Consider the following 26,031-nt stretch of genomic DNA (forward strand, 5'->3'; position numbering starts at 1 on the left):
TATATATATATATATATATATATATATATATATATATATATATATATATATTTAAGAATTACATAATCAGACGCACCAAAATACAAAGTTATGCTGAAATGTTGCCATTTTAAAGACAAATAATATAATTACAAATTCAGACAAAAGAAAATCAAATCCAAAATAAGTTTATTTCAATATAAAACTTAAAAAATAAAAACAAAATTATGAAAATAATGTCATAATAAAATGAGAAGAGAGTCGTAGCATTACAATAATATCACAACATTGCAAATTTATTCTCAAAATATTCCAACTTTATTCTTGTAATTTTATGGCTTATTTTTATTGTTATGGTCCTAGTACATAGAAAAATTAAGTAAAAGTTAAAAGTACATTTTTTTTTCCAAAAAGCAACTCAAGTAAATGTAACATAGTAAATATGACTAATTACTGTCCAACAAGGTGCAACAACAGCATCAAAATATATATGTTCACACCAAAAATTCAAGGTTTAGAAATATGTATATAAAAACAAAATTAACAATAATTATACTCACAAGATTATGACAAAAATCTGAAATAAAAATATATTCATGTAGATATGCATATTGAATAATCATTTAGCATTTTAAAATCATCACATGCACCAAAATATTATAGAAATATTGGTATTTTAAAGACCAAAATGAACATAATTCATATAAATAACATAATTACTGTGCAAAAGCATTTTTTAAAATTTCAAAATCAGGTTCTTTCAATATAAAACTTGCTCTTATTTTGTTGAAAAGTTACTTCTAAGCTAGTTTTGTTTTATCTGCTCTATTTGTCAATGTGGATAAATGAATGTGTAACAGCAGAAATGTTAATAAAAATGATTAAAAACGGTGCAGAGGCCAGCAGGGATGTCAGGACTGAGTTTGTTGGAAGCAGTGATGGTTTCTAGGAGGAAGGATCTATGGTAACGCTGCTTTGTGCACTTAGGATGCTGCAGTTTGACTCTGCAGGAGAACAAAGTCCAATGAATGCTTTGCGTTGGATTAAAAGTAGGTCGATGTTTGTGGTTCTAGTTACTCCAAAGCTAAGAATGTAGAAATGTCATGAAGACGAGGAGCCGCAAAAATCCCACAGAGGGCCGCAAATGGCCCCCGAGCCGCACTTTGGACACCCGTCCACTAAGGCGTGCGAAAGTAGAAGCGAGGACAAAGTTTAGCTGTAAACTCGCTGCAGCAGCCAATATTCTTTTTAAGGGAAGTGACTTAGTTTCCTGTTTCTGAAGCAGTTCTGTTAACTTTTAACCCAGTTCACTTCAGCTTGCTGTCGCCATACTTTGATTTAAAGCCTCATGCACTGCAAAAACACAAAACTATTTCTGGTCTAGTTTCTAGTGCATATATCTTAGTGCACTTGAAACAAAATGAAAACAAACCCATAAGTAGCTCTTCAGAAGGAAATAGAAGTTTGTTTTAAGTAAATAATTCCTTAATGTTGATGAGAAAGTTCTAGTTCCACTGGCAGATTATTTCATTTAAAACAAGAAATTTTTTTCAATGTTTTAAGTGAAAGAGTCTGCCAGAGGGACTAGAACCGGGTTGCTAGGCAACGGGCTGGGCTTGGCTGGGGTTGCTAGGTAACGAGGGAGTGGAATATTCCACCAGTGGAACTAGAACTTTTTCATCAATATTAATGGATTATTTACCTAAAATAAACTCCTATTTCTTGCTGAAAAGTAACTTGTAAGTTTGTTTTGTATTATTTTAACGGTAGTCAGATAATGGCAGTAGAAACTAGATCAAAAACACAAAAGCTTACCTAATCTAATTTAAGCTCGTAATTTTTCATGAACATTAAAGAATTATTGACTTAAAACAAGATCCTGTTTCTTGCTTACAAATAGCTTTGCTGCAAGATATAGAGGTTGTTTTAAGTCAATAATTACTTAATGTTCATGAAAAATTACTGGCAGATTGTTTCACTTATAGGACGGAAAAATGTTGTTACAAATGAAATAATCTAGAACTTTTTCATCAATATTAAGGAATTACTGACTTTAAAAAAAGCTCCCATGTTTTGCTGAAAAGTAACTTATAAGTTAGTTTTGTCTCATTTCAAGTGTGATAAGACATTTGCACTGTAAGCCAAAGCTACTTGGTCAGGCTTTGTGTCTTTGCAGTGCGTTTCCATTCTCGCGCTCTGATCATTTCGCCTGCATTCTGGGTGGGACTGACCTGCAGAATGTCAAAATCTCATTTCCCGTTGCGCTCCACATCGGCGCTTTTTCAGTTTCACTTTGGCCCCCTTTAACAACGTCTGAGGCGAAGCGTTCGCGGCATCGACGGGGGGAGTCGTGGTGCAGCTCGGGTGGAGCGTGCACAGTAAGTATGCGGAGCTGGGCTGGGTTTGTGCCGGAGAGCTCCCGGCTTTGGCAGGCTCAGGCAGAGCAGAGGATTTGGTCCAGCGCCAGACATCGCATTGATATATGTACATCTCCAGTTCCTTCAGACTCCCTCTCACACCCTATATGTGTTCACCCTGTTCCTGCATGCTTTCACTGCAAAAACACTAAATCTTACCAAGTGTTTTCTGTTTCTACTGCAAATATCTTGAAATAAGACAAAACTAACCTAAAAGTGACTTTTCAGTAAGATACAGCAGCTTGTTTTAAGTCAGTAATTCCTTAATATTGATGAAAAAGTTCTAGTTCCTCCAAATTATTTCACTAATAATTATTGACTGTGTGTTTGACTTTGTTTTTATGATGCAAAGCATTTTGAAGTGCCTTGTTGCCTTGTATCGCTGTCAATCATCCTCATGCATGTTACTAATGGTGGAGAAACAACTTACTGATACAGGAAAACTATTTATTTGCCGGTAACACAACAGGCTATGCTAGCTGTAGCGGTAGCAGAGAGCATGATGGGGATAAGCAGCGCCACACGGAGGGTGATTGGCAGCAATAAGACCCTCCTCCTGCCTCTGATTGGTTGTTTTTACTGGGATAAGGCAGAGGAGCTCGGTTTTTTTCAGATTATCTGTCTCGTATATTACTGACGTGGTGAAGGTTTAAACAAATATATGACAATAGTTTTCATAAAAGTTGCACACTGCAGCTTTAAAACAAGCTCCTGTATTTTGATAAAAAGTAACTAGAAAGTTTATTTTGTCTTATTTCAGATATACTGAGACATTTGCACCAGAAACAGACAAAAGATAAGATTTTGTGTTTTTGCAGCGTTAACTGCGTCATCTTTATGTTTTAACTTTCGATAATCTCTCCGTCCTTCAGCTCCCATCGGTTCCTCCGTCTCATTATCTCCTGTACAAACTGCATGAACCTGCAGATGAGTGCTGCTGGATCCATCAGTAGCTTCTGATCAAACATTCCCCTAATGTTCCTGCTGTTCGTGTTGGAGGAAGACGCAGGGATTACAGTTGCTGCTGCGCTTTGAGAAAACAAAACTCTCAGCTGTAGCAGCTGGAACAGATAAATGTTTGGCTTTAGCTAAGATCATTGTGTAACACTGTGAAATCTGCAGATGGCTATTGATGGCTGGATTACGAGAGAAGCATTTCAGTAACAAAAACAATGATTCTAAGACATGCAGACTAGCAGGATGCAAATGTTGGAACAAAGGCTTAAATTCCTCCAAACTGACACAATAAGTGTGAAAAGCACCAAATGCAGGAGGTGAAAATGCTTTAAGCCTGAAAATAAACGTTTGCAGAAACTAGATGCTCCAACGCCTGAATGAAAATCGGTGTTTGCAAAAGAGCACGCCTTGTTAGCTAATACTTGACTTTAAACTGGATGAACTTGCTGTCTAATGAATTAATCAGATCAGTGAAGCGCAACCTGCAGATGCTCAGGATGAGGAGAAAAATGTTTTTATAGGAAAAAAGTCCCTTAGGTTTGGTTCATTTTTAATTATTGTTTTCTTGGAGTGAAAATCTTGATAAAAGTAAAACGTCTGAGTTATTGTACTTCCATTTGCAGTAATAGTGAAACTGTTTTACAGAACATTGCACAAATAATACATACATCCCTAATTGATTTCAATATTCTGGCTCCTCACTTTGCTGTTCACACACTGTTTAGTTAAATGGTCTCTTGTCTTCCCCATTTTGCAGAGTGGCCAGTAGAAATGAGGCTCCGTTTTATTTTCACTTTGCGTAAAGTGAAAAATGTTCCGGCTACATTTTATAGGAATATTAGGGGTTCTACTAATTGTGGTAAAAAAATAAATAAATGTGATTTTTTTTCGTAATAAATAAGATTTTAGGTTTGGATTTTTAAAAAAACTCAAAAATGTTTGAGATTGTGCTGCAGATGCGGGAAAGTTTAGGTGACTAGTTCTTTTATTTAAGCATTTTTCTGCCATCAGGGGGAAATTTCTTACAAAAAATATGTTTTTCCATCTTTCCCCTGTTGAATTTGATCAAAAATATTTTTTTACATCAATAAATCCTCCTTGGACACAGAAACTAATTAATAAAGTTATGAATTTAAAAAGAGATTACATTCATTTAATAGAATCTCAGCTAACTGGAGCAACAGATCATTTATAAATCTGAAACGATTAATCAAATTTATCGTGATTAATCAATTATTGAAATAATCGTCAACTAATTAATCAATAACTGGAGTTTAGGGACTCAAGAAGGTCACAGTCAGAGCAGAAATAAAACAGTTTATTTCCATTTTAATGGATATCTAATACTATATATGAAAAACTTAAGTGCTTAAAAGAAAAATCTGTAGAATAAGCAAATTTTTAATACGATTAATCGATTAGTCATCAGAATAATCGATTACTAACATAATCAATGGCTGCAGCCCAATTTGTATTTTAATGTTTATTTATTATTCCACTCTCCTCACTTATAAATGAGTTTATTTTAGGAATTTTTATTTATTTTTGCCAGAGATGCCAATAACTTAGCAGGGCGCTGTGTGTAATTTCAGTGTAATCTAAATAAATCTTAAATAACAAATTTACCATCAGTTTCCAAGCAAAGCTGCAACCGTTTTGACTTTATATGTAATTATAATAACAATATATATGAGGACAAACTGACAGAATAACTAGTTTAGTTGAAAAGGATCATGCATGGAGAGAGACGGCAGCTCTGGGGAATCCATCTGGTGTTTGATGGATGGGTTTCGGCAGATGCTTCAGTTTCCATGGAATATTTTACAGACGGCTCAGAGTCGACCCGTCCGGAACCGGCTGAAAAGACGACCCAAGCCAACATAAGCATGAACTAGTTTGGTGCAACACTTAAAGAGTACGTTCTTTTATTCTTGTTTTGAAAGGAGCTTAAGGCAAAACTACGACGGCGCGTTGGGGCAGCTGGAGAAAAAACAGAGCAAATTTCCACCAAAACCAAAAAACTCTGAGATTAATCCCAAAAAATACCTAGAAAAAAAAGTTTTACTTATGTGTTTGAAAAGTTGAACATTTGCTAGAAAAACTGGGAAATTTTGAGATTAATCTAAAACATTTGCTAGGAACAAAGCCAAGTAAGTTCTGAGTTTGAAAAGTAAAACATTTGCTAGAAAAATCTGAATTTTTTTTTAGAATTTAACCTAAAATGTTTTTAAGAAAACAGAAATGTGAGTTTGAAAGTTGAACATTTGCTAAAAATGTTTTCAGATTAGTCTAGAAAAAATTACAAGTAATTTCTGAATTTGAAAAGTTGTTCAATTTGCTTGAAAGAACTCAAAACTTTTTTGTTTCATCTAAAAAAAGTGTCTAGAAAAAAGGAAATTTCTGAGTTTGAAAAGTTGAAATTTTTTAACTTTTGAAATTGAGAATCTACCGAGATTTTCCAGAAAATTTCTGAGGTTAATCCTAATATTTCTGAGGGTTTTTTTTTCATGCACATATTTGACTTTTCAAACTCTGAAATTTCCTTTTTTTTTTTTTTTCTTTTTTTAATTTCTGCATTTTTTTGTGCATTTCCTTCTTACCTAACAAGCCGAATATATTATCTTAAAAAACAGCAAACAATCCAGTTAAGTGACGTTTTTCCTCCTGGAATCCAAAATGAAGCCGGCAGTCTTGAGTATTTCAATCATTATTTTCAACCCAGAAGTAGAAATCTGCCTTTGAGAAGCTTCTTCTTATTGGCCCAAGCCAAACAATTACTGACCTGCGTGTGTTTTCTTACTCACAGACAGGAACAACAGCACGGAGACGACCAAAACGATGTTATTCAACATTGCAGAGATCCGTAACACTGTGGGCAATTTCCAGCTGCTCACCACTGCAGAGCTGCGGATGCTCATCAAGAAACCGTCCATAGACAAAGAGCAGCGCGTGGAGCTGTACTACAGCACCGGAGCCTCGTTCCGCTACCACGCCTCCCGCTTCGTGACCAACGCGCTCAAAGATAAATGGCTCTCCTTCGACATCACTGAACCTCTGCAGCAGTGGCTCCAGGGCCAAGGTGAGGCGACCGTTCTTCCCGACCCGTGTTCCTGGTCGAGCCCCGGGTTAGGCTGAACGTTTCTCCGTCGTATTTGTTTTCCAGAGGATGAGCAGAAGTTCGAACTTCGCGTGTTCTGTGAATGCGAGCAGCAGACAGCCGCCACGTTCAGCTTCTTCGTGTCGGGAACGGAGAATAAGCGAGGAGACAAAGCCACCATGGAGTCGATGATGGAGCAGCGGCCGTACATCCTGACGATGTCCATCCCGAAGAACATGAGCAGCCACCTCACGTCGCGCAAGAAACGGTCCACCAGCGGACAGGAGACCTGCACAGCGTAAGCAACGCCGCAGACTTCACAGAACCGCTTATGGAAAACACTTGGATCAACTTTAACAGCTTTAACCAGGATCTGTTATCCAAAACTCACGTTTTTAATGTTTCCTGCTTCCATTTGGGTTTCTACTGATTCTAAGAACACTCGGCCGGGTTTTGGCATTAAGTTAATGTTTTATGGTGTCTGGAAAGTGACCCGTTTCAAAAACGCCATCAAAGCCCACCCTGTTACCTAGCAACCCCAGCAGAGCTCCAGCATGCTTGGTCAGCTGGTTTTACTGCTGTACAATGTCTGCTGGAAAAGGCAAGTGTTTTGATGTTGACTTACCATCCAGAAATCAGTTTCTGCATCCTTGTTGGTTGTGCAGGAGGCTCCACTTCTGCTTTTCAAAGATGTACGGTTCACTGCAACAACAAAAAAAAAGCACATTTTTTTTGTCTACTTTCTAATGCAAATATCTTAAAATAACACAAAACTAACGTACAAGTAATTTTTCAGCAAGATAAATGTTTTGTTATACGTGAAATTATGATTAATTTTCTTAACATTTGTTGGGCTGGGAAGTGTGGGAAGCAGTGGCGCAAAAAGTGGGTATGCAGCGCATGCAACGCATAGGGGCGCTGCACCAGAGGGGACGTCAAAACCCCGTCTGGAGGCGGCGGCGACCCGATGATGCCTTCGCATACACTTCACCGCACCCTTACCCTCCTTCACCTCGCGCACATGTAAATATAAATGTAGCGAGTTTTACCTTTTCACGTGTCTTCGTCTGGGGGGGGGTTAACATACGGTCGCTCATACGGATATAGAGCGACCGTATGTTTTCTACGCTCCTTCACCCTTATGTACCTTCCTTTGGGGGTTGGGAGGGCCATTTATGTTTTCGCATCCACCTGAATAATATGTAGTTGCGCCCCTGGTGGGAAGCAGCAGCATGTCAAACATGTCATTGATAAGATGGCGTCACTCTTGTGATGCAACGTGTCTCCATTGCAGTTTTGCAATGATACAACCGAAAAATCATGCTAGTGCAAAAACATTTTTTAGCTGACATTGTCGTTTTTCCCTGAAGCAAATTTATTTACATAATTCCAATTTGGGCAATTTTATGGATAATGGAAACGAAGCTAGAGAATAAACACAAATTTTCCCCCTACAACTAAACATTAAGAGCCCTGGGGCTCCACAAGGTCGTGTGTTCAGCCCACTGCTGTTTACGTTGATGCCTCCACTCAGGACGTGAAACATGGATGAACAAGGAGGAAGTCGGGCAGCTGTAGGGTTCCTACATGGGAACAAAATGAGGACGCTCTTCTCTCCAGTGACTCCACTGGTATTGTGACACAAACCCGTCAGAGAAGTTCTGAGGAAACTGAAACAAGCGTCACTTCCAACTTCCCCACGGCTTTCCACAGAGCCTCGGAGTGACGAGCTGGATTTTACCGGGTTACTCCAGCTTTGAAATGTGAGGCGACCACTGCACTGCAAAAACACAAAACCTTAACAAGCAACTTTGGTCCAGTTTCTGTTGCAGATATCCCAGTACAAATAAGACAAAACTGACTCACACGTAACTTTTCAACAAGTCACTGGAGCTTAAGTCAATAATTTTCTCACATTTTGTAAGTAAAATAATCTGCCAGTAGAACTAGTATTTTTACATGATATTAAGGAATTAACTTGGCTCCAATAGTGCGCTAAAAAGTTCCTTATTAGTTTTGTCTTATTTTATGTGCTCTAGGTTTTGTGTTTTTACAGTGCATATTTTGATTTCTCCGTGATTAGAAATAAACTTCAGATAGAAGAAAAATTACCTTAAAATCTCTGTAAATAAGTAAAAATATAAGTAACTACAATGGATGCACAACATTGGGATCGGCCATGTTAGTCTTTATTATATTTATATAAATAGATACATTTTTAATTTATTCACCAAGTAATGCATACTGATCAACAAAAGAGATAACAGGCAATAAATAAGACAAATAAATAAAACAACATATTCAGGATAAACACACGACCAAATGTTTATGTGGGTTAGAATATGTTTTTCCTTTATCAGTTATTTCCTGATTATTAATATTTCAGCCGATTTTGATGTCCGATACTAACTCTGCTGTTTTGGCCAATATTTGATTTTTTAATTTAATTACTCAACTAATCGTCAGAATAACTGATAGATTATTTGCTATCCAGGGAAAATAATGTGGTTCTGCTAAGATCATCATCTTTATTTTATTGTGTAAAATAATAAACTGTTTTTTGTCTCATTTATATTCTCCAGCTCATTAAACCAATTATGTCAAGCAAAAAAACACGCTGGGTAAATCCAAGTAAAGGTTTTTAAATGATGATTGGTTTTATTCGGGCATGTTAAAGCTGCGTGAGAAAAAGTTATTGCCCTCCAAACCTTGTAACAGCTTGTGCCATCCTCAGACGCAAAACATCGGCTATTAAATGTTTGTGACGCCTGGCGGTGAGCAGCTTACCGCCCTGCAGAGACGTTTCAGCCCAGGCTGCTGCAAAACGCCTTTAACTCAACCAGGGCGGCTTCCTGGGAGTCGGACGTCGACCCAGTTCGAGTTTAAGGTCACAAACGCAACAGTGTAGCCAAAAATTATCCAAGAAATTACTCAAGTGAGAGTAAAAAAGTATTTGGTAAAAAGTTTAACCAAGTACTGAGTCACTGATCAAATCATCAATCATTTAATATAAAAAAATTACATCATCAGACGGATCAAAATACAAAAAGTCAAAAGGGGATTTTGGTATTTTAAGGACCAAAATGACAATAATTCATTTAAACAGCAAAAAATAACAAAATCAGGCAACAGAAAATGTCTCCAAATCAGTTTCTTTGAATGAAAAAATTTAGAAACTTTAACAGAAACTGCAGGTGTGTTTCTGTGTCTGGTGGATTTCTGGTTAAAACACATTTGTTTTTCATTCAGTGAGGAGAAAATCCAGAGATTTTACTGAAGTGAGAGCAGAAATACTTCAAAATAAAAGTAAAAATACTCCTAAAGGTACATTTTTCCAAAAAGATGCTAAAGTACATGTAACTAGTTACTAACTCTGTTTTCCTCATTCGGCATCAAGTAACTGATGCCAAATTTATTAGAGTAGTAAAAGAATAAATAGTTTTATACACTTAAGAAACATTTAAAACAGATTTTAAAAAAGAGAACAGCAGTAAAATATATTGAAATGTTCAAAGGTACCAACTTGTTCTTACAGCCACTACATCTACAGCATCATTTAACACAGTACTATTCATGTTATTCTGGTTCCATTTTCATCCATAACTCATATTTACATTTCACACCTTTCCAGTTTTACCTCAGCAGTCGCATTAGTTTGGTTTTTTCTCTGCCCTGTGCATCGTTTTTATTCCTGAATGAACACAGACCTTCTACTGCTCCATAAAGTGGCACCAGGCCGGCGTTGCTTGGTTCCACTTTATGGAGCCATAAAAGAGCCGGCGGTGGAGTCCTGCAGCCTGCAGCGCCTTGAGGCTCACCGCCGCTCCACGTTTCCTCCATCTGCGGCTCTCGCTGCGGTTCGCCGGAGTCCCAAAGCCTTAGAAACGACTTCACACGCCGGCCCAGGCTGATGGCAACGTGGCTCCTCGTCTGTCCTTCAGTTGCTTTAGATCAGAGACGATAAGTTGCTGTTTGAGGTATTTGTAGCTGTTTAAGGGATTCGTTTTGGTTCTCGCAGTAATGAGAGTTGGCACTGAACTCTTTCTACAACATAATCACAGCTAATTAAGACAGATTTATATGATGGAGTATTAGGGCCAAAAAAATAAAAACAATTAGATTACGAGAGTAAAGTCATATTATGAGACTACAGCTTCATTCTATTTTATTTTGACTTCTTATAGTATTTTGATTTTATTCTCGTAATATTCCGACTTTATTCTCGTAATATTCCGACTTTCTCCTCGTAATATTCCAACTTTATTCTTGTGATTTTATGACTTTAGTCTCTTTATAGTCTGTTCTTGTAGTATTTTTTTCAGTGTGGTCCTAATACTCCGTGGTAAATTTAGTAACGGCGACAGTCATATTTTCTATATTTACTCAGAGGCTCATGTTGGTGTAAATATAGAAAAATGCAAACATGCATCAAAGCTGCAGGCAAATCAGCATCAGCGGCTCATTTTCCCATTTCCTCGGTTTTGTAGAGTTAACTCTTGAATGGTCCAATGAGCGCCATCAGAGTGTAATGAAGCATAAAAAGAGTGTCAGTCAGAGGCTTCTTCAAATTTACTGTAACACAGACTGCTACAGGAGGCTCACAAACATCAGCATCTCCGACAAGTTACAACATTTCATTCTCTTTAGCGGAGTATTTTTAAATTAAATCTGCTAGTAGGAAAAAACAGTTTAACTGCACCACTGTATATATTTTGTTATCTGGTTCACATTTACTGCCGGGCAATAAATCAACTGTAAATGCCAGAGCAGGAGAGTTTATTAACTTATAAACTCTGTTTCTGTTTCACTACAAAATAATTTATGCAAAAAAGCAGAAACTGAAACCCACTCAACTTACAATCCAGCTCGACTAATTTCAATGTCATTTGTTAAAGATTAAGCTTTGAATTTGCATTAAGTAAATTATTTCTGCAGTGAAGGTTTATTTATCTGAATGTGTAATTTAAAAGCATGTAAATGTGTCTGTGGATGCAGGCAAACGGAGAACTGCTGCGTCAGGAGTTTGTACATCGACTTCAGGAAAGATCTGGGCTGGAAATGGATACACAAGCCCACAGGCTACCTGGCCAACTACTGCATGGGGTCATGCACGTACATCTGGAACGCCGAAAACAAATATTCCCAGGTAGGAAGTAAATATGAAAATCACAAGAACAATCATTTTTAGGCTTATAAGCAGGCTTTACATCATGAAGAGCCAATGTTGGGTTTATAAGCTGCTCTAAGTAAATCAGATAAACAGCAGAGGCTCATCTGGCCTGTTCTTGTTCATTCATTCACATTTAATTCATTTTTTCAATAAAACTTTACAGATTAGCTTTGCAAAGAAGCCTTAAAAAGTGACTGAGTTAGTGCTTTAGCAGCCTAAAAAAATCGTACAAACCAATTGTTTAATTCCCAAATTTGGTAAACTTGTTTGATTACTTGTTGAAATGTTTTAGTTTTATCAAAGGATAAATCGGCTACAATTTTATTAATTTTGGGTGATCAGCAATTAGTGAAAATCAGGATCGGCGGGTCAGACTCTTTAAAGATCGGTGATCGGACAGGAAGCTGCGGCCGGCAGGGTGAGGCGGACGGACACGTCTTCATCTTTAGAGCCAAATCTTTTACAGATAAATATTTAACAGATTGATTAACAATGATTCTGCTTTCTTCTTGGCTTTGGAGCAACTAGAACCATAAATATCAACCCACTTTTACTCAAACAAGAAAATAAGTTAGAAACTGTGAGTCCTTCTTGTAACACAATCGTGCAAAACCTACAATCATTAAACGTTGTTCCTACTTATTATTGAGCAGATTTACTTTAAAAAAAAGAATCCAAAGAGTTTTTTTATTATTTTTGTGGCCCTGAAGTTCTTTAGTTTGGCTCTGATGGCAAACAGTTTGGATTAACAGGAGCTGCTGATCTGTTCATGTTTTTGTGTTCAGCAGCTTAATTTAAACTTTTTTGTGGGATTCCTGAGATTGTGTTTCTGTTTGTTTTGCAGATTTTGGCCCTGTACAAACATCACAACCCCGGCGCGTCCGCCCAGCCGTGCTGCGTTCCCCAGACGCTGGAGCCGCTGCCCATCCTCTACTACGTGGGAAGGCAACACAAGGTATCAATACGGCGGGTATTTTTAGATGTTTACGGAAAGTTACGAGGTGATTTACGGTTTATTTCTGCCTACAGGTGGAGCAGCTGTCCAACATGATTGTTAAGTCCTGCAAGTGCAGCTAAAAATACGCGGTGGCACAACCCTCTGCGTCTTCTGGAAACAAACAACAAAGGAGAATGTTGTTTCGATGCCCCAGAAAGGACAATGTGATCGTTTGAAGTGGATCTCCAGCGCTTTTTTTTTTTTAAAGACTTTCTATTAAAATAATCAATATTTTTTCTGTATTTCTATTCAGAAATAAACAACAAAAAAAAGATTTCCCCTACTAGCATAATTTAATTTATTTGTTGTAGAACTGTCTCAGCTGGAGATGAAAAATGACTTCTTACTCAAAGTTTGAACAGGAAAAACAAGAAAAGCACAGAAGGACCAAAATAACCCTGATGGAAGAAGTTCTGTTTTCACAGATGGGACATTTCCATTTGTCACAGCAGCTTCCAGAGGTAACGGCAAAACGTGCCAAAGCCCAGGTGGAAAGCAGAGGTTGTTTGGGAATTTCCTGGAAGATAATACTGCTGCCAGTGCTTTCCATAAAAGAGAAGAAAAACCCAAAGGGATTGTCCATCCTGGGAAAACTCCCTGTGCCTGAAAGGCCGGGCCAGTCGGACAGCATTTCAGAGGAGCTGTCCATCTGTTACGTCATGATATTTGTTTTTTCAACATGTACAGCGTTCCCACCACCTCCCTGCGTTGTCAGGAAGTTTCTGCCAATAGCTTCCTGGTCCGTGAAGGTGACGGGTGTGAGAGCGATGACACCGTGTGGCGCAGTGTTTAAAGACTTACAGTCTGCATGTTCGCTTTAGATGAAGAGGCTCAGGTTAGAGAAGCCATGCAGGCTTGTTTTGTTCATTCAGTCGTCAAGGTAAATTATTGCCTTTTTGTAGTTTTAAAAAGGAAGTTTTCATGTTCTTCTGAAATGTAAGTGTTTTTAAAGAGTTTATTCTCTGTTTTGATTTGATTTAGCGATAAAAACATATTTTTCACTTTTCTGTGTTTTTACATATGAAAAACTGTTTGCAAATAGTAATTGAAAAAACAAATAAACTTTTTAAATTATGGCACTGACTGTATGAGGATTTTGTAAAAACTTCATCATATTCCAGTGATACGTAAACATGTGCATATCACATGTTCCTCAGAAATCTGAGGAAATGAAAAAAGGAATCCGGAGAGGAAAAATCTGAATTCTGGGAAAATATGTAGAAATCGGGGAGAAAAATGATCAGAATCCTAAGAAGAAAAATCTGAATCTTGATAGGGTAAAAAAAAGATTTCTGGGGGGAAAAAGTCAGAATAATAAGGAAAAACATCAGAATACTAAAGAAAAAACAAAATTCTGAAAAAAAAAAAAAAATCAAAATTCTTAGAAAAAGTCAGAATTCTGGGGAAAAATCTGAATAATGACCCCCCGCCCCCACAAAAAAATAAAAACTAAAAACTAAACAAACAAAAAAACAAATAGAAAGCATCAGACCTCTCAGGAAAAAAAATTCAGAAATATGACTAAAGAAAAGAATCAGAATTCTGAGAGGAAAAAAAATCCAAAATTGAGAAAAAAGTCATTCTTTTCAGTGGCCCTACAATAAAAAAAGGATTTCCATCTTTAAAAAATTGAGTTAATTTATGATATCTAATCAAATTAAGTTAATCAAACTTAATTCATTCATGTTTATTCAACATGACAATAAACTTTACATTTACCTGGATACATTTAATTTGATTACTTGTAACAAATTAACTCACTTTTTAAGTACTCTAATATGAACACTACTGCTGTCAACAATTAGAAATGCAGTTCAGTGTTGCACTGGAACTTTTAATCTGGTTAGTTTGCAATAATGTTTCCAATAAGCCTTAATAAAAACAAAGTGGACTCTATGATGAACCATTTTATTAGCTCTTACTGTCCTTAAAATGCCCTCTTGATGTTTCTTGGAAATACAAAACCAGTTCGCTGACACTGAATCTAATGTCTTCCATCGGAAAATCCGATTCTGACTTCTTTTCAGGAAACTTCAGGATTGCTTTGGAAACGTTGGATTTACTTAGGAAGAGCGAATGCTGTTGGACAGAAGCGAACTGAGAAAAACAAAACGTGCAGCTCAGTTCCTGGCACTGCCTCTCCCTGAAGGGATTCATGCCATCCCAACATTTTTTTTCCCCATCCGTGCATCTCCTCCACCCCCACCCTGCCAGCCTCTCCTCCCCAGCCCTCTGTACTCAGAGGATTACTGTCAGCCCATGGAGCTGGATTGGGAAAGAAGCGAGCAGGTCCAGACCCGTTTGTAAGTCCCAGACTTAAGGGCAGTGACTGCATGGAAAATTAAACACTCACACTGTACACATGAAAACACAGAACCCACTGACACACAGCCGCGGCTCCACCACTGCACCATTAAAAGGTGTTACATGTCAGCCAGTAGCTGCCTGTCCATCGGCCGTAAAATCTCGCCAAGTTCGAATTACAGAGATAAATTCACTTAATGGAAACACGGCAATTAAAAAAACAAAAAATTTTCAATACGTTTTTATGATGATGTGGTTTTTCAATTGTATTTAAATTGGTGTATTTTGCAAAACTGCAATGGAAACTCTTTGCATCACACGAGTCATATGATCAACAACCGGATGTTACTACTGGCGGAAACAACAAAGAAAACAACAGGAAGTAATAAGAGGACGATGGCCCAGCATAAACAAACTTCAACAAACGTATTCATTTGTAATTTTAAATGCTTTTCTTATTAAATGGAAACACTACAATTGCAAAATTGTATTTTTTTGTGTGAAATATCAACAAAGTTTTGCACAAAGTCACAAAGTAAATGCAGATAATGAGTGACATTAGATGTAGCATTAGACTTTGAAAAATATTTATTTTAATGTAAAAAATTATACTGTAATAATACTGCGGGCTGTTTATTTTTTATATATTTAAATAAAATATTCTCACATGGACGTCGCCATGTTGCTTACGCTGCAATGCATTCTGGGTAAATTAAGTATGCTAGCTCCGTCCAGCCAAAACAGCGATGAGCAATGTCGTTAAACCGTTTCAAATTGAACCGGAGCCGGTGGAAATTGATGGGAATGTAGATACCACCAGAAGAAATGAAGATGAAGAAAACCAAACGGAGGAAGAGGAACGAGCTGGCCTAAGAAGTTGCAGGTGTTTGTGCTGCTGCTAACTTCAGCTTCATAAACAAAACAATGAATGATACGTACCTCTGGTGGGACTGCGTGATCCGGTAAGTGGTTCTGTAGCTCTATGTCCGGTTCGGTAAAAGCTGTTATGGTTTCACATTCTACACCAGCGGTAGTAGCATTAGCTCCGTTAGCATTTCAAAGAGCTCCCAGTCTTCCGCTCACTTCGGTGTTTCGGCGCAACATCGGCTTGCGCATGCGCATTTCCACAACGTAGGACGGATTGTTGGGTAGCACAGGTAGTCAGAACACCGGCGGCGGAGTTCATGAACCCAGCATCCTTTGGGCAGCTGAAAAAATGGCGCCCTCCATGGGTGAAAAACAAAAGATAAATAAATAATTATGAATTTTTAGTTAAAAGGAAAATTACAATATATTTAGGCCAACATGTCCAACTAATTGTGGATCCTGTTAAGCAGAGTTTCCACCGACCATAAAATTCTGCAAATTGGAATTATGGAAATAAATATTCTTAATGGGAACAAAGCCACGTTTTCTGATAAAAGGTTTTTGTGCTAGCATGAGGTGTTTTTTTGGTTGTATTGAAATTAGTGCAATGGAAGATGAAGAGGACAGGAAGTGGTAGGAGGATGATGGCGTTGCACGATTTTTAATGACTTATTGCATGAATAAACATATTCGCGTGATTTTAATTGTGTGTCTTATTTAATGGAAACACCACAATTGAAAAATAGTTTTTTCAAGATTTGTATAACGTTAGCTGCGTTTCCATTTCAAATGTGCACAAAATTTTAGTATTACTCTGATCATGTCTAAAAAACACAATTTCACAGTTGTGATGTTTCCATTAAATATGAAACACAATTAAAACGTGAATAAGTTTGTTCATGCGATAAGCCATTAAAATCACGCAGTGCCATCATCCTTCAACCACTTCCTGTCGTCTTCTTTGTATTTTCCAGCAGTAGTAACATCCGGTTGTTGATCACGTGACTTGTGTGACGCGAAATAGGTTTACATTTCAGTTTAGCTTAATAAACACATTTTCAAACAGCAGAAAAACCACCTCATCCAAGCGCAAAAACATCAGTTTTTTAAGATCGGTGTGTTTCATTCAGCTAATTTATTTAAATTTGCATATTTTTAAGTGAAACCAAAGTGTTGTACATGTGGAAACGCAGCCAGAGAGTGTCATGGAGGTCGCTTTGTGTTGATCCTGTATCTTTGGGGTCATGTTACCACTAAATTAGGGTAATTTTCCTCCCACTTGGTGCTTGTGGTGAATGTTCCTTTTGGGCAGATAAATGAAGACGGATGAAACAATTTTCTTAATTTTTTTGACAGATGGGTTGCCAGTTTGAGATTTGTTATTGTTGTAAAAGCACACAGTGTGCTGCCATCTTGACGATCGGGATGTAATTGGTGAGATAAAGAGTTGTTTTTCCAAGAAAACAGGATCATTACCAAACCCCTAACAAGGAAAACACCAGTTTGATAGGAAGACCTCAGGATTACAGTTTTAAAAATGGCTGCACGCCCCCTCCGCCCTACCTCCCTTCTCTGGGAGAAAAAAGCAGAGCATAAAGGACAGGAGGGTCGTAAATCTTTCATGTTGTTCATCGTGCGCTCCCCGAGGGAAGGTAAACTCGAGTTGGCTCGTCCTTCCGACCAGTGTTCGTCTCTCAGCAGCTGCTTCCTCCCAGGCCCTGCAGCATTTCATGGGACCAAAACGAAATGCTGACTTGACATCTCCTCCCAGAAAAACGCACTCCGTCCAAAGAGAAGTAAAAGCAACACTTGCATTCACTAAAAACAAGAGAAAGAGGTAAAGTGCATGGATCTGGGGTCAAGCAGGTGCTCTCTCACCGCTAACACAATCCACGTGCCGACTTTATACGACTACATGAGTAACCAGAAAATTATTCTGTTGTTGCTTTTCATCACTTTTGACATAATTGGTGCTTTAATTACCACCATGTGGCGTGTTTCATCTGGCTTTACCTACAAAACCTCAAAGGTTCAGTTCACATAATGACATCTGCACTGTAAAAACACAAAATATCACAAAGTATTTTTGTCCAGTTTCTAGTTCAAACATCTCAGTGCATTTGAAACAAGACAAAACTAACTTACAAGTAGCTTTTCAGCAAGATATAGGCACATGTTTATAAGTATATAATTACTTAGCAACTACTTAATATTGATGAAAAGGTTCTAGATCCACTGGTAAAATATTCCACTGTTGCCTAGCAAGCCCAGCCCGTAACTTAGCAACCCAGTTCTAGATCCACTGGTAAAATATTCCACTGTTGCCTAGCAACCCCAGCCAAGCCCAGCCCGTAACCTAGCAACCCAGTTCTAGTTCCACTGGCAGATTGTTTCATAACATGGGATAAATGTCTTGTTACAAGTCAAATAATTTGGCAATGAAACAGGTACTTTTTCATCAATTATTGACTTAAAACAAGCTCCAGTATCGCTCAGAAGTTACTCGTAAGTTCGAACCCTGGACATAAAAGGAATCTAAGATATTTACTCTAGAAACTAGACCAAAATTACTTGGTAAGATTTTGTGTTTTTCAGTGTGAGTCTGTTTTTCGTTAGTTTTTTTGCAGTGCGGCTCTTTTACATGTTGACTCAGCAGCTCGATTCGGTTGCATGTAACCTGATTCGGTTTGTCAAACGCTGTTTTGGGTTCGGTCTCATTGCACCGTGCGTGACATTTCGCGGGTCTGGTGTAATTCCTGACTGATTTAATAACAGACGCTGGTGTCCTGCTGCTGCGCGGCTTGAAACACACACAGCTGCTCCGATCCATTGTTGTTCCAGGTGCACAGCGTCAACAAACACGCATTTCTGCTCCCAGTGACAACAGTCACACCGGGAGGAATCACCGGGAGAACTTCTTTTAATATGTTTGAAACAAAGCACACAAAATGTTAGGCAAGAAAACTTTTGGTTTGTGTTTTCAGTAGCAGTGGATGAGGATTAGTACTCATTATACTGTCAGATGAAGCGCTGGCTGGTGAGGGCCGTTGAGGGCCTGATGTCATGTTGTCATGACAACAGGGTGTGGCCTCACGTTGCACCTGGATTCTGTCCAGGTGAACACCTGCACTTCAAAATACAGCAGGTAAAATACTGGGTGACAATTACAGAGTTATATTAGGGCCAGAAAAAAAACACACAGGAGGAGTACATTTCCTGTCTAAAAAAACATGAACATTTTCAGACTAACTTCAAACATTTGCTAGGAAAAAACTCAAAAATTTTGAAGAAAAAAAGGAAATTTCTGAGACTAAAAAGTTGGAAATCTTAAGTCAAGTGTATTAAAATATTTGCACTGGGAACTAGACCAAAAATACTTGGTGATATTTTGTGTTTTTGCAGTGCAGGTGTACGAACGCTCCTCCCGTTGTGAACTCTCCCACACAGGTGAGCCACAGAGGAAACAAAAGAAACTCACTTCAGAATCCATAAATAAAGTTTGAAGGGCGCGGGCAGATACTCTGCTCTCCACCTGCAGCTTCGCCGCCGTCCTGCAGCTGCAGGTTAAACTCTGATTTTATCACAACCTGAACCAGCAGAGCGGATCTCTTCTTTGTGTCTTTGCTCCCGTGTTTTACTAACCTGCCAGCTCTTTGAAGATTTACCCGCTTATTTTAGTTATAGTCCTGAAATAAACATGCGACATGAAAGGGGGAGACGACAACCATGTGACAGAATGACATGTTAGATTACTGTTTCTACCTGATGATCGAACGTTAAGCAACATACTGATGACAAATGAAAAATGTAAAAATGACATTATGAGGAATAAAGTTGTACATGAAAAAAGTCACAGTATTATGAAAAATCCTGCTGAAATAAATATTAGACATAAATTCAGATTTTATTACAGGAATGAAGTAGAAATACTGCAAGAATAAATATGAGAATAAAGTGATAATATAAGAATAAAACCAAAATAATTTGAGAACAAAGTCATACAAAATGGTACTGCGACTTTATTCCTGTAATATTCGGACTTTATTCTCGTAATTTCATCTTTTTAATACCTTAGCATGGCTCTAATACTCGTCATGCTACCTTCAACATTGTGGGGGAAAAATCACGTCCAAATTGAGAATCTGAGGGGAAAAACCCAGCAGTGAATTGTTCATTTCCTCCTTGCCAGGTGGTGTCCGCGGCCTTTTGTCGTGGGAATAACCAGTAGCTAACATCACAGCAGATCAAAGGCGGACGGGGAAACTTAAGAAGCCCTTCAAAGTAAAAAACTACAAAGAGAAAGTATGATGCACCATGTGAGAGTGTCTGACTGTGCTTAAAAAGCTCGCAGCCTGACTCATTTTCTGGCCCTCTCTGAGAAATGTTTTCTAAAAAAAGAAAGGTACCAATTAAACCCCAGGACCGGCTCCTTCTCACGATAAGGCCCCACCGTTTCCTTCCTTCTCCAACTTTCTCCGAATCCCCAGACCCAGAGGGACGGATCCGACCCGGTAAACAGCTCCCTCGGTAATAAACAGAGCACACAACAGAATAAATGCTGCTTGCTCTCCCTCAGACAAATATGCCTCTAAATAACTGTTTAATTCGAGAACGCAGTGGGAAACGACGACAGAGTTCAGCTTCACTGGAAACACAATCAGGAACTTCTTCTTCTTTTGTGTCTTTAGCTAAAAATCATTTCAAGTTGTAAAAATTAAAGCCAAGAAAAGCGGCTTTATATGAAACCCAGTAAAAAGCTTCTGCTGCTAAATCTAACACAAACAAGGAGGAGATTTGGGATGTTAGCAAGAAGAAACGTTTGAGTTTAACCGAATTAAAGCAAACTCCTAAATCAGCTTTGTTTTTATCCAATTAGCCAAAATGTTTACCAAGTAAGAGTAAAAAGGTATTTGGTAAAAACAGTAACTGATCAGATTATCAATCATTTAATATTTAAAACTGACATCATCAGACGGGCCAAAATATAAAGTTAAGTGGAAATTTTAGTATTTAAAGAACCAAAATGACAATAATAGAGTTGAGTTTGACTTTATGTAATAAAGAATAAACAGTCATATACAAACAAATTAAACTTAAAAGCAAACGATTTATTTAAATAACATTATTACAGACTATTAGCTAAGAAAATAAAATTCTATAATTACGAGAATAAACTTTTACAGAAATAAAGTCATAATATTTCTACTTTATTCTCTGATTATTTCAAGTTTATTTTTGTAACATTACAACTTTATTTTCGTAATTTAACTTTTTTGTTTTTATATAAATTTCTTACTATGGCCCTAATGCTCCATTGAACAAAATAATGTAATGAGGCAAAGGAAAACATTTTCCAAATAAATTTATTTCTATATCAAAGTATAAAGTAAGTAAGAGAAACAATACTTCATAATAAAATTACTCAAGTAAAAGTAGAAAGTACAGCGTAGTCAAAATACTCCTAAAAGTACTCCCCCCCCTAAAAGTTACTAAAGTAAATGTAACTAGTTACATCTCTGGTTTGTGTTCAACTTGAAAAGTTTCCTCTTTTTAGATCTTCTTGTTGCAAAAGCGGTGAGTTTATTGTTTTTGAATTCGTTGATGGACAGAGAAGACGCTTCAATGGAAGCAGAGTCAGTAATTTGCAACCACTGACAAGAATCTGGCAGCTGAGGTGCATTTTTGCTGCTGCTGTTTGTCAGGTTGGTTCACATCTTTTATTTTGACAGGGAAAAAACAGAAAGGAGGAAAAGAGAATAAAGTGATGTGGAAATAAAAGTATTAAATGACAGATTAGAAACAGAACCACCATGAAAAACTCTGGAGGAGCAACGAACTGTGGGAAACAACAGGTAACAATAGGAAAATGTATGGGAGACAATTAGGGCCAGAATTGTACGACGGAATACAAGGAAAAATTAGAGGAGTAAATTTTCGCAAAAAAATCTGTGAAAGTCATATTTGCTAGAAAATTTGCAAGAGCAAAAGATGTGATATTTACGGCTGCGTATCAGGGCCATTGTAAAGAAAAAGAAGAGGAGCACATTCCTGTCAAAAAATATGAGACTAATCTCAGAAATGTTCTATACAAAACAAGAAAATTCCCGATTTTGAAAAGCCAAAAATTAACTAGAAAGAATTCTGAAATTTGCAAGAGAAAAACGTGAAAATTTCTGAGATTTTAAAAGTCAGTTTTTGACTTTTGGAATTTTTTTTTTTCCAGTTTCAGAAATCAACAATTTTTACCTTTTGAAACTCTGAAATTTCCAAGTATTTCTCTAAAAATTTCTGAGATTTTTTTTGCCAGGACATATACAATTTTTTAAATTCATCTATCTAAAACTGTTGTGCACTCTTAGATTTCTGACCGTTTTCTCATAGTTGAAACATTAATCTCATAATTATGAATTGTTTCTCATAATTCCAACTATAATCTCTGATTTCTGACTTTTTCCTCACAATTTTGACTGTTTTCTCAAAATTCTGGTTTCTCATAATTTCAACATTAGTCTCACAATTATAACATTTTTCTCAGAATGTTGACTTTTTACTCATAATTCTCACTTTTCTCATAATTCCAACTTTAATCTCAGAATTCCTTTTTCTTTTCTTTCAAAATTTCGATTTTAATCTTCTGAGATCAAAAGTCAGAATTCTTTGAGGTTTTTTGTTTTTTTCATTGGCCCTAATCCTCGTTCGTAAGAATCCCACATGGAGCGTTGAAAACATAAAGTGTATTAAACTGAATGCGCTGCAGATGTGTGGGGATCTTGACTGGAGACAAATAACGTCAACAGAAGAACAAACCCGGATGACTAACTTCATAGGACTTCGCAGACTTCATAGGATCGTGTCATTCGGGCACAATGAGCAGATTACCAGCAGGTGTTTGGAAGCGTCGGCAGGATCGGCTCCAAACAGCAGATTGGTGCATCATGAAGGCAACTGGAGCTGCAGGTGTCAAACCTCTGCTGCTCATGGACGCTCTGATCCTTTGGGTTTTATCTCAGGCAGTGGTGGGCGATGTTAGCTAAACAGTTAGTTGTGCTAGTCATAAAACACTAATCGTGAACATTTGTTCCCCTAATGAACAGCAGCTAACACTAAAGCTCTAGTTTCAACCATGTTGATACCCAGCAACGAGTCAATAACATGTTTACTTACAACAGAAACTTTCACTCTTAGTTTTATAGTTGTTGAATTTTGAATTTTGCTAATTTTGGCTAATTGAGCTCCAGTTCCAAAGCACGCAAAACATCAGGAGAGTAATTTTAGATTTTTTTCAGGTCAGGAATTTTTAAAAAAATTTTTCAGAGAAACTTCTGAGATTAATTTAAAAATTTCTGAGTTTTTCCTGGCGGATTTTAGACTTTTCAAGCTCAGAAATATTCAGATTTTTTTCTGCAACATTTCTGAGATTAATTTTAAAATGTCTGAGTTTTTTCATGCAAATTTTCATTGTCAGAACTTTTCATATTTTTCCTCCCCAAAATTTCAGAATTTTTCCAGTAAATTTTTAACTTTGCAAGCTCAAAAATAGTAAGTTTTTTTCTAGAAACATTCTGAGATGAATCTCAAAATGTTTGAGTTTTTTTCTTGCAATTTTGGAACTTTTCAAGCTGAGAAAGTTTTAGTTTTTTCTGGAGAATTTATGAGATTAATCTCAAAATCTCTGAGTTTTTTCATGCAAATTTTTTGACTGTTCAAGCTCCAAAATATTCATGTTGTTTTCTTGAACGTTTCTGACATTAATCTCAAAATGTGAGTTTTTTCTAGTAAATTTAAAGGTTCAGAAGTTTTCACTTTTTTTCCCCCAAAGAATTTCTGAATTTTTTCTAGCAAATTTTCAACTTTCAAGCTCAGAAATATTCATGTTTTTCTCCAGAAAATTTCTGAGATTTTTTGACCTTTTCAAACTCAGAAATGTAATTTTTTCAGAAATGTAATTTTTTCCTGATTGAAACACATTTGATTGAAAATGTGTTTCAATCAAAATTGACAGTTTGATGGAAATTTACTAAATTTTTGACCCTAATATGCCGCCGTACTAACACAGCTGATGCTTTCACACAATATAGATTCCCCCAGCCTTTGCTTAGCCGAGCTACTACTCATTTTTTGCCCCAACTTTTAATGGCCTGTGCATTTCATTGTGCTCTGAGTCCAGGCTTTTCCTCAGCACGCCATCCCTGCTGCAGTCTCTTCTCACCATCACCTGCTGCAGCAGCAGCAGGATCAACGTTCTGGTCACCAGCAGCACCAGTAGCCGCTTCCTCTTCCCCACCAGTAGCTTCCTTGCCACTTCCCTTGGGTTGCAGAGCTGCTCAGTGCCAGGGTCCTCTGCTCCATCTGCACATGTGCAGCCCAAGCAGGACTCATTCGGGGTTTCTACAGATCCTGGTGCCTATTCAGCACCAGTTTGATTGTTTCCACTGACTCACACTGTAGCTCTGATGTTGTAAAACTTCGGTTAACAAAGTGCATCAGCCTCTTCTGCAAATTTTTCTTCTTCATCATCATCAACATCATCTTCTTCATCATCCTCTCTAGTATCATCAGCATCTGGGCTCATCCACGACCTTTCTCTGCGGCTTCAAGGTCAGCCTCCACTGCTTCTCCACTGCCGAACTTAAATTAAATGTTTTAAAGATTTGGAAAGTGTTCGATATTCAAACTGCATTTTCTAAACTTTGGTTAAAAGCCTAAATTTGGAAAACATTATTTACAGTTGAAACCAGATGTTTTCACACGCCTAATTAAATTACACTTTTTTTCACTGACTGAAGTGAAATCAGACAAAATGTTTAAGTTAGAATTACCAAAATAATTTTTGCTAAATGCAAAAACTTTGCAAAAACATTTTTTTAGAGATTTTTTTAATTTATTTTGTGTTTTAGCATTTAATTTATATTATTTTAATGTAATTAATATTTATTATTATGATTTGCTCAATTTGCTCAATTTCTTTCTTTTTGTTAAATTAAAGTTTTGTTCTAGGGTGAGTCAAGTGTCCAGGATGTTTGACATAGACATTTTAAAATATAAAATTTATATTTTAGTTTACCTTGTCCCCGCTGTAGAGTAAAAATTAACAAGAATAATAAATGATATCATATAATATTCATATCATTTAGGATATTCTACACACAAGCTTTATTTCCATCAAACACAAAATTGTGCAAATTCAAATGACAAAAATAAATTTGATTAATAGAAACAAGCTAATTTCTAAAAATCAAACAAAAAAACAAATATAAAATACAAAACTCACATTTTCTATCTCGTTACATACAAATGAGGCTAATATTGTCTGTCCAACATCGCCCTCTAGTGGGGATTCAGAATGACGCCAATTTTGAAAAAATCTTACGGTTTTGCGCGGAAGTGGCGTTTCAGCAATATCGAAACACTTTTTTCGCATCACACGAGTCACATGATTAACAGCCGGATGTTACTTACTACTGGTGGAAACCACGAAGAAGACGACAGGAAGTGGTAGCAGGATGATGGTTTGATTTTATTTTTTCTGGCTCCACCAGTGTTCTCACAGCAAAACAGTTCAAAAAAAGTTGTGTCATTTCAAAATGTTGAGTCCATAGATCTTCTGTAATACGGCAGACTACAATTTCCCCAAAATATACGAAACCGCTCCCAAGTAGGCATTGTCCTTCCAACTCATGAAAAGACGCTGACATCTCCTCTGGTGGCTGATAGATGATGAGATTAACCTCAGAGGTTTTTGAGAAAGGAACTGAGATTTTTCCAGCAAATTTTCTTCTTTTCAAGCTCAGAAATGTACTTGTTTTTTTCTAGAAAATTTCTGAGGGTGTAGCTGCGCTTCTTTTACCAATGTGTGCAAATCTTTGTTGATATTTCCCTGATGTCGGGGGATAATAAATCACAATTGCTGTGTTTCCATTAAATAAGAAACACAATTAAAATCACACACATTAAAAATACACACATTGAAAACACGCCATCATCCTTCCTCCACTTCCTATTGTCTTCTTTTTTGTGGTTTCCAGCAGTAGTAACATCCGGTTATTGATCATGTGATTCCTGTGATGCGAACAAAGGTGTTTCAATTTCATCTATTTTGACATAGCAGATTTAGCACAAAAACTACGTTTCAAAAAACTTGTTTTATATATATGCATAAATTAGTGTGTTTCCATTGATCAAATTTATTTTCACAACTGCTGCGCCATCATCCTCCCACCACTTCCTGTTGTCTTCTTCGTGG

The 26,031-nt window shown here is 37.2% G+C and overlaps 1 protein-coding gene across 2 annotated transcripts in view; it reads left to right on the forward strand.

Moving 5' to 3' along the window:
• tgfb1a (transforming growth factor, beta 1a) overlaps window positions 1-12,978 on the forward strand; it is a 23,539-nt gene extending 10,561 nt beyond the window's left edge. The window contains exons 2-6 of one of the 2 annotated variants that reach the window (XM_015032552.1): window positions 6,168-6,432; window positions 6,517-6,748; window positions 11,446-11,596; window positions 12,465-12,575; window positions 12,650-12,978. In XM_015032552.1, coding sequence (XP_014888038.1) covers window positions 6,168-6,432; window positions 6,517-6,748; window positions 11,446-11,596; window positions 12,465-12,575; window positions 12,650-12,697 — 807 coding nt within the window. In that variant the 3' untranslated portion in view covers window positions 12,698-12,978. Of the gene's footprint in view, window positions 1-6,159; window positions 6,433-6,516; window positions 6,749-11,445; window positions 11,597-12,464; window positions 12,576-12,649 lie in introns of both variants that reach the window. The other variant, XM_015032541.1, reaches the window with a different exon arrangement.
• Window positions 12,979-26,031: the final 13,053 nt, after the last annotated feature.

Source organism: Poecilia latipinna, unplaced genomic scaffold (genome assembly GCF_001443285.1).
Source record: "Poecilia latipinna isolate Pla-1442-1.1 unplaced genomic scaffold, P_latipinna-1.0 Scaffold15, whole genome shotgun sequence".
Lineage (NCBI taxonomy): Eukaryota > Metazoa > Chordata > Actinopteri > Cyprinodontiformes > Poeciliidae > Poecilia > Poecilia latipinna.